General features: G+C 31.4%; 1 protein-coding gene and 1 long non-coding RNA gene across 2 annotated transcripts; one reads left to right on the plus strand and one right to left on the minus strand.

Moving 5' to 3' along the window:
• Positions 1-6,350: 6,350 nt before the first annotated feature.
• Positions 6,351-13,108, minus strand: sha (shavenoid). The gene is made up of 4 exons (XM_015932828.3): positions 12,811-13,108; positions 12,225-12,335; positions 11,069-12,147; positions 6,351-9,040 (listed from the first exon to the last, which is right to left on the minus strand). The coding sequence occupies exons 1-4, from the start codon at positions 13,106-13,108 to the stop codon at positions 6,746-6,748; spliced, it is 3,783 nt and encodes a 1,260-aa protein (XP_015788314.2). The 3' UTR covers positions 6,351-6,745.
• LOC149093655 (uncharacterized) lies at positions 11,578-13,582 on the plus strand. The gene is made up of 4 exons (XR_016200281.1): positions 11,578-11,719; positions 11,815-12,162; positions 12,238-12,366; positions 12,744-13,582. It is a non-coding gene; the product is annotated as an uncharacterized LOC149093655 (long non-coding RNA).
• Positions 13,583-15,772: the final 2,190 nt, after the last annotated feature.

The following is a 15,772-nucleotide window of genomic DNA, read 5'->3' on the forward strand; positions in this document are numbered from 1 at the left end:
CCACCGGTAAACATGATTTATAAAGCTACATAAATCTGAATACACTCGATTTCTAGACATTTCAGGTACAGTAAACAGAGACCATACTTGAAGTCACGCTATCCAGGCCATTCCGCACAAGCCGTTCACTATTAATCCACATAACATTATACTTTTTACGCCACACATTGCTACTACCGACATTCCGAAAGATCTACTGAAAAACGAAAATTTTACACTGGATTTGTTTCAAGTAGAAGCATGTAGATAAACTGTAACTGTTGTTATAAGAAAATCTGGGATATGAGAAGAAAAAAAATTATTTTTACTTCTAAGGTCGATGTTTTTACCAATAAAAGTCAGATTCTCAAGCAAATATAATATGAGAATTAGCAGAGACTCTCTAGTCTTTTTTTTCTCAGAACTGATTACGAGGCTATCAATAGCCTTTAATTGAAGACTTCAATTGAGAAATGATGAGTTTTATTAGATTCTTGGAGTACCGAGATGAAACCAAACCCTGACATCATCCATCAATGTTGCTTCTTACATTAGTTTCAAAATCCATTTTTCGATCCATTCATCGATAAATAAACCAGAATTCATAGTTTCCTGAGCCACAGCATTTAATTTCCTTTCAAATTCCAATAAAAATCCGTTTTTATCTCTAAACTTTTGCGATTTGGATTATTTCTTTCATTCATTTCATTTCATCTTCACTTCTCTCTTCTCTTTGTTGGAAGACATGAACTTCCATGATAAGTCCCGGCCATCCAATCACATCAATCATTAAGTCAATTTATGAGCTCAGAGAATTAGAAAAAAATCGAGACAAATTCATCTATTTTCAAATTACTTGAGTTACGAAAATGGATACTTTCAGAATACGAATGATGAATAATAACATATTGAAAGATTGTTTTCGTTTTGCATTCTTATTATGATTGATCTTTTCAAATCTTTGTTTGATTTCCAGACAAAAAGTGATTCGCAGTTTTGATTCTTTCATGAATTCGCCGGTTATTCATTCATCATCGCCTCACACAAGAAGAACGGAAATAAATATGAACGCCATCTTCATCCGATTGATTCACTTTTATTCTTGATTGTTTGGGTTAAAAGGAAAGAAGCGCATGTTAGAAGGAAAAGTTCAGAGTGGATGAGATGATGTATATTCACTTGTTTCAAATATTCAGTCTGTTTCTTGCTTCCCTTGAAACTCACTGAGAATTGAAGATTTTCTGAAAATGATGGAAAGAGCGATTCCAAACAAATATCTACCTTTAATGTTATCTTTAATGAAAAGTTTCCCAAATGAAACAGTTGACTTCAATAAAATATATTTAAGACCTTCAGTAGCCTCATATGTTGGTCCAATTATTTTCATTTATCTGTTGATATTTACTTTTTCACAAGTTTTCACCTTCTTAATGATCAAACGAATAATTAATTATCAAAAGATTCATTCAATTCACGGACGAACACCATTTGATCCATTATTGGCAATTGGATTCAACGACTTCTTAATCAAAGGATTTCTCGTTTTACCCTTTTCATTGGTTATTTTAATCACAATCAACTGGACTCATGGATCCTTCCTGTGTTTCACCTTTCCAATGTTACAAGATTCGTGTTTCCATGTAACTTCAATTACTTATGTGATCATCTTTTCCCGTCGCTACAAGACAATTTCAAAGATCATTTTAAACGAAAACTTTACAAGCCTAACCAAATACGAATACGTGATTCCATCATTTTGGGTATTTACTGTGGCCTGGTCAATATCAGCCTTGGGTTCACTTCCATATTCCTGGTTCATTGTTCACATTCCCTTTTCACGATACTTCCATGGATCACAATTTGCTCGAACAGCAGTTTGTTCAACCAATCCAACCGGCAACACCAAAGAATACATAAGAATCCTTTTTTTAACTTATTACGTTACACCGATTGCAATGATTTTATCGTATCACTCCAAGATCACAACTTGTATGAAAAACTGGCAACAATTATTTAATTTATCGGCAACAATGAACTTGTCTTCATTGTCTAAAGTGTCCAGATGTAACAGTTCAAGTGCTCCAGCAACAAGAGCCAGTGTAACAACAACAACAGACTGTGAGATTGGAGTTTTTCTAGCTGAAAGTGATGATGAACCTGTAATGACTGAAGTGCATAAAGACCCAGTTAATCAATTATCTCCTAAACCAGGCAACAACTTACTTCAACCCAATTGTTATGCCTTCAATTACACTCGTGATCGTGGCAGTTCAGTTGAACAGTCACTTGCACCTTCAACCTCTCAATCAATCACAATCTCATCCAGATCAACCTCTTCATCAACCAGAGGAACCTTTATATTGCCTCACTTTTTTCTGGAACAATCATTACACCGAATTTTGTTGATCATGTTCACAGTTCATGGATTAACCCTTTTACCCATTAACATACTGCGTATTTGGAAACATGTTGTCGTCGAAAACAATGAGAATGGTTCATTGTTTGATATACTTTTCATTACTTTTGTAGCAATCAAATACTCTTCAGTTCCAATATCTTCTTCTCTCTTCTACTTTTGGCAACACAGACATCGCATTCTCATTGAGATTTGTTTGCAAACCCATTCAACTCCATCTAATTGTCACCATTCAGTGAACAAAAAGTCAAAATCATCTCGAGCAAAGTGCAGATCAACAGGTAATGGTTACCTTGGACTTGAATTTGAAAGTAGTTCAGTTTAATCGATAATAATCGATAAAAGATAAATGTTAATTCACTCCAAGCATTTGTTTCGGGTTGTTAACATCATTGGATAACTTGACAAAGCATTAGTCAAAACAAGTAAAAAAAAGGTGATTAAGTTTTGGCTTTTCATTGAGTTACAATGCAGTTAAGATAATCCTTTGAATAACATTTAAATATTTCGATTAACTTGAAAGGAATAATGATTGATGATGAAACCAGCTAATCAATTGAGCGTAATTTGATGCTGAAAACCAATCTGCAAATCTCCCAAGACTGAGGAAAGAAAATTGAAAGAATAGAGAAAAAAGCGATCTCAACTTCCCAGGCGATTCCCAGATTCATTATATTGAATAAGAATAAGATTGTTACATGGTAACTGTTATCTAAACTTTTCCTTTGTTATTTCACCTTATTATTATTTTTCATCAACACTTGCTTTTTTATTATCATTTTACCTTGTTCATCAAATGAATTTTGTGTTGATGAAGAAGCAAAAAGAAACGACAAACACTTGTAAATAAAAGAAGGGAAAAGGTGATGAAAAAAAGAGAACTGTGAGTATCTTCATAATTCATCTAAAAATAAACCCTTAACCAGGTAATATCTGTTACCTTTTCACATAAAATTCAAGTTGTTTATTCAACTCAACAATCGGATTAGCCAATAATAAGAAATACATGAAGAGAGAATGAAAGAGTTTCCATTAAACATGACATTATTATTGGGGATAAAATAAGCAATCAGATGCAAAAGGTTAGACTCTAAACAAGTCAACAACAAATGCTTGAATCGATGAATAACAACAATTTTCAAGTAAAAAAGCATTCATCATTAATCAGTTGAAATGGCGAATTACCTGGGAATGGAGAAAACAATTTTAATCAATTTATCCCTTTGATTAAACAGATTATCAATAAACAATTTACTCCATCAACAGATGCTTTACCTTTTACGTTTTGCATTTCAATTTCAATTTAAACCCTTTTTTTGTTACCATTTTAACGAGAAGATTAAAAACATTGTTCAATTGTTATTTTTTAATAAACTTACATTGACTTTATTTTTCCATTCATTTTGTATTCACAATTGTTAACCTTTTCATTTTCAATTAACTTTATCAAATTAAATCATCTATTCTCATTATTTAATCAATTGCGGTTGATTTTCAGCGGTAATTACAATCTTTATTTTTACCCTTTTTTTCAGTGACATTTCATTTTAAAGTTCATTTGCAATGAAAAAAGCAATCAAATTATAAATGAAAATTGTTATTATAAAATCATTTTGTTTCAATTTACCAGATTAGGTTAACTGGGAAAATTCAAGTTTACCTTTTGAATGATTGAAATTGACAAAATTGTTTTGCTTTTTCTGCCTTTTCCTTTAATGCTAAATGTCAAATTATTTCCTACTTTTTTGAACCCAAAATTAGAATCAAATTTATATTAAAATTACCTCGTTTAGAAATAAAAATCAATCAGAATTGAGTATAAATTGAAAAAAAAGTTAACAGCAAAAACAAATATTGATTGATCTGATTTTAAAGAAACCAGCAAATGTTAACACATCAAATGAATTGTTTATTGATTTTATCCAGTTATGACAGTTGATATAATAAAAATTATATCAGAAAAAAAAGATTGTAAAATAATAACAAAATAATGCTATTTGGGAGTTTGTTTACGGTAAACATGAAAGTAAATAAACGGCAAAAGCAGGGTTTAGATGATTCAAGTTTGATTGTTGTCATACATTTTCAACGTTTCTTTTTCACTTAAATTGTTATTAATGATTGTGATGATAGATGAAAATTGAATAAGATTGAATAACGATAATCAAATGACTTGGCGTGTTAAGCTGAAATGAAACAATCTTTATATTCAGATTAGTCTACGATTTAAACATTAACAGTTTTTGTGAGCAAATTTTTTCTGGTTTTTGTTTTTCAAGTTGTTAGTCAGTCTATTATTGTAATCATAATATAATCATGATGGATTGATCACCTTTAATCAACCAAATTGATTGTTACCCATTTAGGTGGAGTAAAAATTGAAATTATATCAAGTTTAAGAATATAAATCATTGATTGTTTCTAATCTCAATTTACATTCATTTTTCATCGTGACTGATTATCATTATGTTTAACCATTTAAGTTTATTTTTACCATAACATTATCAATATACAAAAGACTAGCTCGTCATTATTTTGGTCACTCTGGTTGTGTCCATTATTGGATACTTGGTTATCAAAGTAAACATTATTATGATTGCCTTTCAAATTAGCCAGTTGATTGAGGTTTCATTGATACAACTTGACTTGATAAATGATGGATTAAAGTAATTGAAATGGCAATAGTTAACATTGCTGTTGATGGGAAAAATGGCACAAAATTGACTCTATTCATCATTAGACTACAAAACAAATAATCTTGATTATCCTGGAATCTCTTATTTTAATGAAACATGTTATTTTCAATTTTCATTGCAAAGTAAAGTAATTAATGAGCAAATGTGATAAACAGAGACACAAAATATGAACAGAAACACAGATAATTATGTCTTTTGCTCATTATAATTGTTCCCTTCATGCAAATGTTAAGTGAAGCCTAACCGTTTGCCATTTCAATTGCTTCCATTCAACTCTAATCGTTTTGATTCATTCTATTATGGTGTTCATGGATTTAGACTTGGAATTTGTGAATTATCATTCCATTTTGTTGTTCTTTCTCAAGATGACTGTGATATTGATAGGAATAAGAAAGGAATCGAAAGAAATCTGTGAACTTTAGGTTTCCATGGTTCAGCTTATTAAGGTATCGATTGAATTAGGAGAGTGGAGAAGGGATTGAAATTGTTTCATCATTGGTAGATTTAAAATGTCAAGTGATTCATGAATTGAACACACATTTATATTTTCATCGTTCAATTTGATCTGGCCAAAGTATTTCCCTTTCAATGCAATCATTTAAATGCAAGAAAGTAATCCAGAAAATTTTGTTGATTCACTTTCAATTTGATTTATTAATATTGGGAATAAAATAAACATTAGCAACAGCAAAGGATCAACATGAGCTTTTTACAGCATTTAAATTGCTATAATTGTTTGCCATTTGCTTACAATGAATTTATTTTACATATTTTCTGATCAATATTCACTGAACCTTCAACATTTTTATCAAATGGCCACCAAGAATCCATCTTGAATTGTTATTTCTCTCTGCATTCATCACTGAAAACCATTTATTTTCTGGACTTTTCCTTCTTTACTTCAAGTTCATGATTCTGAATGATAACTGAATTTACGATCTCATCTTATACTTACCATTATCAAGTGTATTAAACTGCAATAGAGTCAACTTTGAACAATAATGACTTCTAAATATAAACTGGTAAAGAAGTAAAGAGATTGTCAACTCCAATGGAACCTGTTTATTGGCTAAACTAAAGTAAATCACAATTAACTTGGATTTACAATTACCTTTAGTTTTTTTAAATCTTATTTAAGCAGCTTTTTATTGCTTCAACAGCAGTTTCTGATTATTTTCAAATCAAAGGCTATTAAGCGATTCGTATTACATTGGATGAGTTAGATTAGAATTTGATTGATTCAAAGAGAAATACTTGAATTATTGGACAATTGTGAACAATTTATTGGCTTACATCTAACTTGCTTTATCATCATCCATGATAGTTTTGAGCAAAAGGTTCATTTGAGATCCAAAATTAAATTAACACCAAATCAAATTACAATGCGCTATAAATGTTATAATTACAAAAAAATAAGTTGATAATGAATCTGTAAAGTCAACTTGTTAGTCTTGGTTCACTAGATATTCTGGATGATTCAGATTAATTCATTTTTTTGCAGGAAAAAAATGATGGAAATAATTAGGCAAAAGTACATTCTGGTAATCCATAATTTCTTTTGTTTGACTTGTATAATACAAAAAAATAATTTTGAGCCTAAGATTGGCTCATATTTTTTCATTATCTAGTTCCAATTCCGGTTGCATCTTTTTTTTCAGGCAATTGTCATTAATCCATTTGGAAAATATCTTTTCTGAACTGGATTCTGACGAGTTAATCTGATTCCATTAGATGGTTGAATCATTTTATTAATATTATTGCAGCTTCCTCTGATGGATCCTTTCATCATCATAAAGTTATTATTATTAGCAACATTGTTTCCGTAGTGACTTTGATCATCACGTTCCGTGATACCTTTGGTTAATCGACGATCAACAGACTTTCGCCTTCCCTGATTAGGTGATTCAATGAACATTATCGAAGAAACGGAAGCCGAAGACATTCCATCATCAGATGAACACATTTCAGAGTAAGAGGTTGGCAATGTTGAGGTTAATGATGATAATGATTGAGCTGATGGTTGATAATGTTTATAATCAATTGATCTTCTTTGGTTTGTGGACTGAGAGTTAATAGCATGAGTCAAATGATTAGTTGCATCTATTTGATTTGTTGAAATATTGTCTTTTCCAATCTTTTGTCTTTCAGTCGACTGATTTCGCCCTTCCAACTCAGTAGCTCTGCCATCTGATTTCTTTACATCTTTCTCATCGAAATTATCTGGATTATCGATATATTTTTTGATTAAATTAAAGCGACTTATATAACCAATTTCATTGTCATCTAGAGTTGATTCAAATTGATTTCCTGTGAAAGAAATGAACATTTCATCCTCATCATGATGGGCCATTGTGTCAAGAATATATTGATTTCCAAAGCTATCATTATCAATATTTTTCCCATAAATGGGTGATGATGATCCAGTGCTTAATTCAGATGATAAACTCCACGTTTCCAGTCCGCATCGAGAACTTGTAATTTCATTTCCGATTGACCTATCGTCATCGGAAACTGGTGAATGATTGTTTAGGTTTAGGTAACGACCTTCCTGAATGATTACTTGGGACATTTCCTCTGACTTATTATTAGCAGTAAACTTAGTCTGATTCTTATTCAACCGGCTTATTCCATTATTGGTAAAATTGCTATTATTTCTCATTGAGCGATTTCCTGGTTGACCTGAAGAAATGGAAGGTCTGGATGATCTTGATGAAGATAACCTCAATGACATGGAAGAAACTGGTTGTAACATCCAATTGTTATCACTAACCACCGGTAAAGATTTACTCGTTTTAATTTGTTTTCGTTTACGAGTAAAATGTTTTAAATCAGCAACTAATTGACTCAATTTAGAGTCTTCTCGAGAATGATGTTGAGAGCTTGATTTAATTCCATCAGCAATTTTCATCTTGTTACCTTCATTTACATTGGTTACGACCTCGGGCAAAGGAACAATACTTCTTTGAGCAAGTTTCTTCTCAACTTCATTTGATAGATTAACTAAATTTTCTGAAGTAATATTATCATACATATTTCCAAGGCTCCGATTCGTTTCAAACAAATTCTCGTTAATATCAGACAAATCATTCAGTGAATCTGCTTCATTGTTGTCGTGATCATCATTTTCAGCGTTATTATTGGCTTCGCAGCTATCATGAGTAGCTATTTCCTCTGCTAAGCGATCAACTATTTCTCTTCGTGATACTCTTGATGTATTATCATTATTCCAGGCAACTGAAGCGGAGTCTTCACAAGATCTGTAGGTTGGTGATGCACTGGAATTTGATTGGAGTTTTTCATGATACTGAGATCGATGTGGTGATTGAGGTACTTCTGGGTCAGAGATATCATTAGATGAAGATGATGAAGAGCCTAGATTGCCATCACTAATAGGGCTTAGATTAGGGCTTAATGAGGATTGGTTATCTGAAAGCTTCCATGATTTTAATTTGTCAGTCAAGTGTCGGGAAAGTTCAGCTGGCAAAGATAATGGTTGTAAATGTTGACTGCGAGAATAGCTATGAAAATTGTCATGACCATAAGGATACAATGATAAGGTTTCTCCAACTATCAAATATTTTTGGAAATCAGTTCTGTTTATTTCTCCATAGCTTTCCAAGGAACTTGTATTCATTGAATCGATTGATGATGAAATTGATTTATATCTAGATTCTGGTTCTTCAATAAAGTAATCATCTTCTGGAATGACTAGGAGAGTAGGTTTGAAACGAAACGCTCTCATTCGGCCTCGAGCTGAAGTTATCACCTCTCTCAGTCGGGATAAAAATTCAATCGCTGTTGGTGAAGGTGAAGATAAAGCTTCTGGATCCAACAATTTCGGAGCAATTGCGAGATCTCGTTTGGATAATCGAGTTGGCTTGCGACATGATAAACTTGGTTGTGATGTAGTTTGTACATTAAATTGAGAAGATTTTTCATTCACCCGAGTCTGTAAATAAAAGATGGAAGAAAAAATAAAAGGCAATTAATAATGATAATCAATACATTATGAGGTTTAAAATATTAATAAATCTGAATAATTTAATTTGTAGCTTGTCATGGATTTGACGACGTGTCAACTAACTCAATAAACATCTCATTTGCTAATAGAGTTGAATAAAAAATAAATAACAGTTGACTTTTATCTTTGCCTTGTTTAATAATTGATTTAAGCAACAAAAGGAGTTTATCGGTCGATTAATACTCAAAGGATTTGATTATTTTGGCTGGGAAAGCAAACCATTTTCAGATTATCATTATCCTCATCTTTTGACAATATCTGGTAAGTCATGAATATGTTAATAAATGTTGAATTGTATGAATAAACCAACGAATGCTGATGAAATTAATATTCAACTTGGACTACTAAATATTATATAACATTAAACTAATAATTGAGCCGAGTAACTAAAATAGACAAAAAAATGAACATGAACAGCTCAAGGTAAGATTAGTAAAACTTAGATAATTGGCAAAATAATTGGTTAGAAGCAGTTAATAATTTTAACATCAGTTATGATTATTTTATAAATTAAATGGATTAAAATTGCCTCTTATATTCATAATAAATGTAAAGCTATAAAAAGCAAGTCAAATGTAAAAAAAGAGATCCTCTGAGACTATACAAAGTAATATTATGGATGTAACTATTCAGCAACTATTCAGTGAAGATTTTTGATGAATCCTAGATGAGAGTCTTGGATGATAAGATTCATGATTGAGCTATACATAGCATGAATCTCGGAATTTACCTTTTCTAAATTTTAAAATACAAACTCGCATTTGAACTTGTCTAAGCAAACGTTGACATCACGAGTCAACACAACAAATAGGCGTGAAGATGATAAAAGTGCCCTGAAATTTTTGAATATCAACAAATGTCGATTTGCTTGATGCAACAGCAATTTACTGTAAATTGTAGAGAGTGAAGTTTTACAAAAAGCAACTCAACTTGAAACTTTCACAAACCCTTAAAGGCATTGAAAGGTTAGTTTTTTTTCTTTGCTTCATGAGAAAATGAAGTGTATAAATATATTAAGAGTTTCATATAAAATTCACATGAGAATAGAACAAATGTGAAGAAAATGAAATCTGAAATAAATGATGATATTGATAAATTTTTTGAAGGCAAAAATTTACAAGAAAATATTATTCAGAGCCTTGTTGCCTTACAGAAAATAAACATCATTATTTTGCTACAAATGTACCTTATGATGTATTGAGGTTTTCACCTTACTTTAGCTGTTATCTTTTCAGTTTGTTTTAGGTGAAATGAAAACATTGGATTATAATAATAAATTCTAGATGAAAGATCAAGCTTGTTCACTGTAAACTGACTGATTGTTCAAATTGAGATGATGACTTATCTGTGGACAAAATGGTGAAAAATGTTTGCTCATTTTTGTAGCTGACAAATGGTTTGCAAAGTGAGAAGATTTATCGTTCAAGTTTAAGATAACGACTTAGATAAGCAATCAGCAAATGGAAGACGCTTTGAAAATGGAGCTAAATTTTTGTGAATTTTCCATTCATCTTCATTGTCAACTGCTAATGATATCAATTAAATCTTGACTATTTGTTTGCTTCTACTAATATTTAGTAACATTATTGATAATATAAATATTCAACTACTTCACCATGTTTAATGAACTTGAAATGATAACAATAAGAGGTTAGGGTATTTAATCATATGACGAAAAAAAGCTAAATTTTAACCAAATGAGGTCTTGGTACGGTTGGCTTCATTATTTAATACCTGTTATTACATTATTAAAGATTCTGTCTTTAAACTGTTTATTTCAACAAAAATCAGCTTTAACAAAGCGTTCGAGTAAAGACAGAACGTTGATGAAATAATCTTGTAGAGTGATTGTCAACATTGTATGCTTTACCAAGAAACGGTAATCAGTATTTTCATTGGAATCGGTTGATGATTCGATGAAATGAGACAAGAAAAGGTTTGACACAATTTGCTTACCTGTAAAGAAGTTAATGAAGATTGAGTATGTTGATTATGAGATGATGACAAGGATTGAGATAGCAAAAGAGATGATGAGGGTGAGGGTGGTGATGGGGAAGAAGTATGGAGAGATGAAGTTGAAGAAACTGAAGGTGAGTTAGGCAACAATGCAGCTGATGTTGAAGTTGAAGTTGTGATGGTTGTTGAGGTTGATGATGACACAGAGTGTGAGACTGGTGATGGCACTGATGAGGGGAAACAAGTTGACATAGGGGTCAATGACGACATAGGAAGGCGATGTTGATTAAAAGGATTGAAAGAGGCGACATCTTGTTTTGAACAGCTATTGTTTATGTTAATGCTTTCACTTTTGTTTGACTTTACGGAAATAATGGAAGGGTTAAAATCGTCGTTTTCGTCGCAACTTTCACCCATTGACAAAGTGAAACTCTCTTTTTTATCAACTGTTCCTCCAGGAGAGATTATTTCTGATTTATGGTTTTTACTGCGGTCCAAAGATGAACTCACTGTTTGGTTGGAAGACGAATCTCCATAGTAAGATGAGCCATGACGATTCAAACTTTGCTTGGCTTGTGGTGAATTGTAAGGGTTATGTTGAATTTGGTGATTATGGTGATGTTTTACTCTATCTACCCTCTTAGATCTCAGGTAAATCATCAAAGAAAGAACATATGTTAACCCTAAAATGCCTATGGATAAGCCGATAATCAGATAGCCTGATGTACCTTTATTTTGATTTCCAGATCCTGTTGAACCATCATAGCCTCCTATTTGATTATTAAGTAAGCTAAGACTTGAACCAGGAACCCATCCAATTCTGACTGCAGCACAAGGGCGATAAGGAGCTATTTCAAGCGATCCATGGCGCGGTTTGAGTTGACAATTGAAGCGAATCAACACTAGCTTTTGCTCCAACTGTCGCCTATTATGGTCATTACCAATCCATTGTAAAAATGATCGGCTTCCTTCCATAATCAGTGCAAATACTGGTCTATTGTCAATCGGGATCCAACCATCACTAGTCATTACCATATCACTTTCTACTCGACATGTTTGGTTAACTATATTATTGCGATCTTTTAAACAAAAAGGTCAGTATTATTGGTCATGACATTACATTATCATTGTAAAATTGTAAATTACGTTTTCTTACTTTCTAAATTTAGATGGGCTCCTGGATGGACCAATTGTCCTGCAGTTGGCAATGAGACCACTGGTATTGTTTCGGATATATAAGTTCTGGTGAAAGTAACCAATGGACAGTCTGTTTTGAAAACCATAAAGGAAAGATTCAAGTAATTACAAATCTTAAAATTATATAATTTTTACAACTCATCATCATTATTATTTCAATAACATTATTCTCAGATGGATGAATGTAGAAATGAGATTAAACTAATGATTATCTGATTAGCACGTCCCGTTGAGACAGTAAACAAGTATGATCACGTCCAATACATACAGATTTATTGAATTATTGGAAGGCCCGGAATGACAGTTGAAATGAAGACAAACTCATTTTTCATCTACAAATGAATAATTTCAAACACTTGATAGTTCTTCTTATATTCTTACTTTGTATTCAACTATTTGTGCGTACTAATCAAATATGACACCTGAAATAATTTAATAATCTATTTACCTTTTACCTTTTGCCTTTTCTTTCTTTTAGAATAATTTATTAATAGAAACAAAGCTAATCAAGGACAAAACATGAAATGGTTTCAAGTGGAACTCACCGTCTAAATCTCTTACACATTGTTGAATGTCTTCACGAAAAACTTGTTTCGATGGATCGCATTGGCATTTACACGGATGACCACTAACTGGAGCTGCAAATCTTTGATCTTCAGTACACAAAGATGGATCGCAAGAGACGAAATCACTTGAGAGAATGAAAATATCTCCATGATAATCACGGTTGATCTCCTTAATTAATTGACAATTGACAACACTATTCAACATGGTTATCACACAAAATAGCGAGTAAATCAAATTGGCTTCAAAACAACTGCCTGTTTCACGCTTACGACCCATAAGAAACGAATGGGTAAATACGGATATTAACCCTTCGAGCAATCCGTTGACAATTCAATCCAATTTTTTCTCGCAATTATTCCAGTTTATCATTTGGACGCCTTTTTTAACCAAATGAATGGTAAACTGATTCCCATCAATTTACCTCATCCTATGAGTGAACAAAAAACGAAAAGAAAAGATTATGATTGATTGTTTTTGAATATTCTTGAGCAAATTTTCTGAGCATCTAGAAAAATGTATTAATTAAAAGGACAGAATAATCAGTTTATTTGAGAAAGTAGTTCATTTGAATGATAAGTTGCGTGAAGAAACCTAATTTGTGGTCTAATGTATCTTATTTTAGCTTAGCTGTGAGAAAAGGATAAACTGATATGGAAATGTGACAAAAAATTTGAATATGCAACATTAAGTCGAAATGTTTTGCTATAATTTGTGTTGGTGAATGATAAGTAAAAGTAAATTGTTTGTTCATGTTTAAATACAATCAGAAGAAAGACAATAATCAAAGTAAACCAATCAACCGCAATCATCTTTTTCTTTTTAATTGATATGATCCAAAAAGAGAAGCTTTAATAATTAAAAAGAAACTATCGGATCGTTATTGAGGTTAACAGAATACAAATTAGATGTTATTAGAATAAATTGTCATCTTTTTTCACTCCAATTGTGTTTAGTATATCAAAATGAAATACATAATTGTCGTTGAAATCAACAAAATTATCAAACATTTACAATGTTTTTCCAGAAAAGGTTCACTTTAATCATTCTTATTTTAGCTGCAATTTAACCATAACTATCTGATATTTTTGAAATGTCTTGATCCAAACCAATCTATTTTCAATAATTTATCCACCTTATTATTCATAATCTATTATTGAACTCAACTCTGATTTGAATTGCGGTAAACATGATTTGTATTGAATAATCTTGCATTTAACAGCTTGAAATGTCTACAACAAATTGGTAATTACTTGAGGAAGTTTACTTTCGCTTCCCAAATGATCATGTTTTCACTTTTATTAACAGTTTAAGTGTTTTTGTTCATTTCATTATAGTTACGATTATAGTTATTGGTAATTTAACTGATCAATGGGTAAACTTGAGGTTAAACTCACCTTATCATCTGTTTTAACCTTTTAGTTATTTGATTGTTTTGCCTGTTTTTTATGTTTATTTTGATTTACCCTTTTTGATACAAAACATAATAACCGTGACTTTTTAACAGGTTTACGCATCGATTCATTCAACTTTTATTGAACATCATTCAGTTAACAAGATATACAACGCAATAATGATCATACTTCATCTAGTTTCTGATGAAGATGAAAAAAGTGTAAACTTGGGTAAGACTGAATTCAGTCCGATAACCTTGAATAGAATAAAAAATACTAACGTTTTCGCTATTATAAGCGATTGGGAATATTCTGTATCTTGATATAAACTTGTAACAATAATAAAAATAATGGTAATGGTAATGTGATTATCACTTTTTGTGATTTACTTAATTTCATATTGGGTCATCAGCCTTAGCATTTGAGGTTCAAATTCTCATCAGAAATCAAATTAATAATCAAAAGCTTTCACTCTCTACAATCCTTTTGTTTTACCCAAAACGCAATCACTTTTCACACTGTGATTCACTTTAAATTTTGGGTTAAACGACAAATATTGTGAGTTGCTTTGAGAAACCAGAATTTTAATGTTTGTTGAATGGAAATGGTTTGGACTTGAGTTGACAGAATTGTTCAGAGCCATATTAGAAACTATTAGATGAAAGGAGCGGAAGGAACAGAAATATCTTATTGTTCAATTTGATTACAAAAGAATCAAGGTAATGGATCAATAATGTAAATTACTCAAGAAACTGATTCATTTAGCTATTTGAACAATTTGTAATTTACAGTTGACAGCGTTTTAACAATGGACAACAAACCTTGAATGCTGGTTCAACACTGGTATTTAGCTTTATAAAACTACATAATTGTAAAATTGTCTTCAATTGAAAGATGATACCAGAAGTATTCCATGTAACCTGAGTGATAACTCGCTAATAAAATACCATAGTTTACTGGCTATTTTGTCATTTTGTTTTTCTTTCATTGCAATCCAAAACAATAAGTTTCATTATTTGAACATCTTATTGTTTAACATGATGAAAAACTGAATTCCTTCTGACTAAACATTGATTGTTATTGCTGCTGATTCATCGAGTAAAAATCTAATTAATGTTGATGCCAGTTAATGACAATGAAATAGCTCTAAAGATGATTAAAAAAGTAAAAATTTGAGAAATTTAGTTCATTATTGAAGCTATTGAAGCAACTGGGAAATGTGACATCTTTTCTGATTCATATGATCAACAATACAGTGGAGCAATTACATCTACTGTGGTTCAAAATATTTATGGATAACTCACTAACTGTTCAGTAAAAATTGGAATGATTTCCGAATTTCTGATAAATTCTGATGAGTTAAATCTTATTTGTTATTGTTATTATTTTTATCAGAGAAATATCAAACAATATAAATTTTCTAGAAGCAACATTGAGTAGGGTCGGGTCTACTTGAATCCACACCAATCCCCACAATGCAAACCGAACGGTAAAAACCGAAAGTGAATTTATCTACAAATAGACAGCGATATCTTCTATCAAGTGGTCA

Source organism: Tetranychus urticae, chromosome 3 (genome assembly GCF_039701765.1).
Source record: "Tetranychus urticae isolate SD_2017Ah chromosome 3, NJAU_TeUrti_SD_1.0, whole genome shotgun sequence".
Lineage (NCBI taxonomy): Eukaryota > Metazoa > Arthropoda > Arachnida > Trombidiformes > Tetranychidae > Tetranychus > Tetranychus urticae.

What these genes read in the sequence shown, in the direction of transcription:
- sha (XM_015932828.3), bottom strand. Translation starts at nt 13,108, where the DNA reads ATGGGTCGTAAGCGTGAAACAGGCAGTTGTTTTGAAGCCAATTTGATT. An exon ending in AGCCCATCTAAATTTAGAAA is followed by an intron (nt 12,148 to 12,224) that starts GTAAGAAAACGT and finishes TTTGTTTAAAAG; the next exon opens with ATCGCAATAATATAGTTAAC. An exon ending in CTTCATTAACTTCTTTACAG is followed by an intron (nt 9,041 to 11,068) that starts GTAAGCAAATTG and finishes TTTTATTTACAG; the next exon opens with ACTCGGGTGAATGAAAAATC.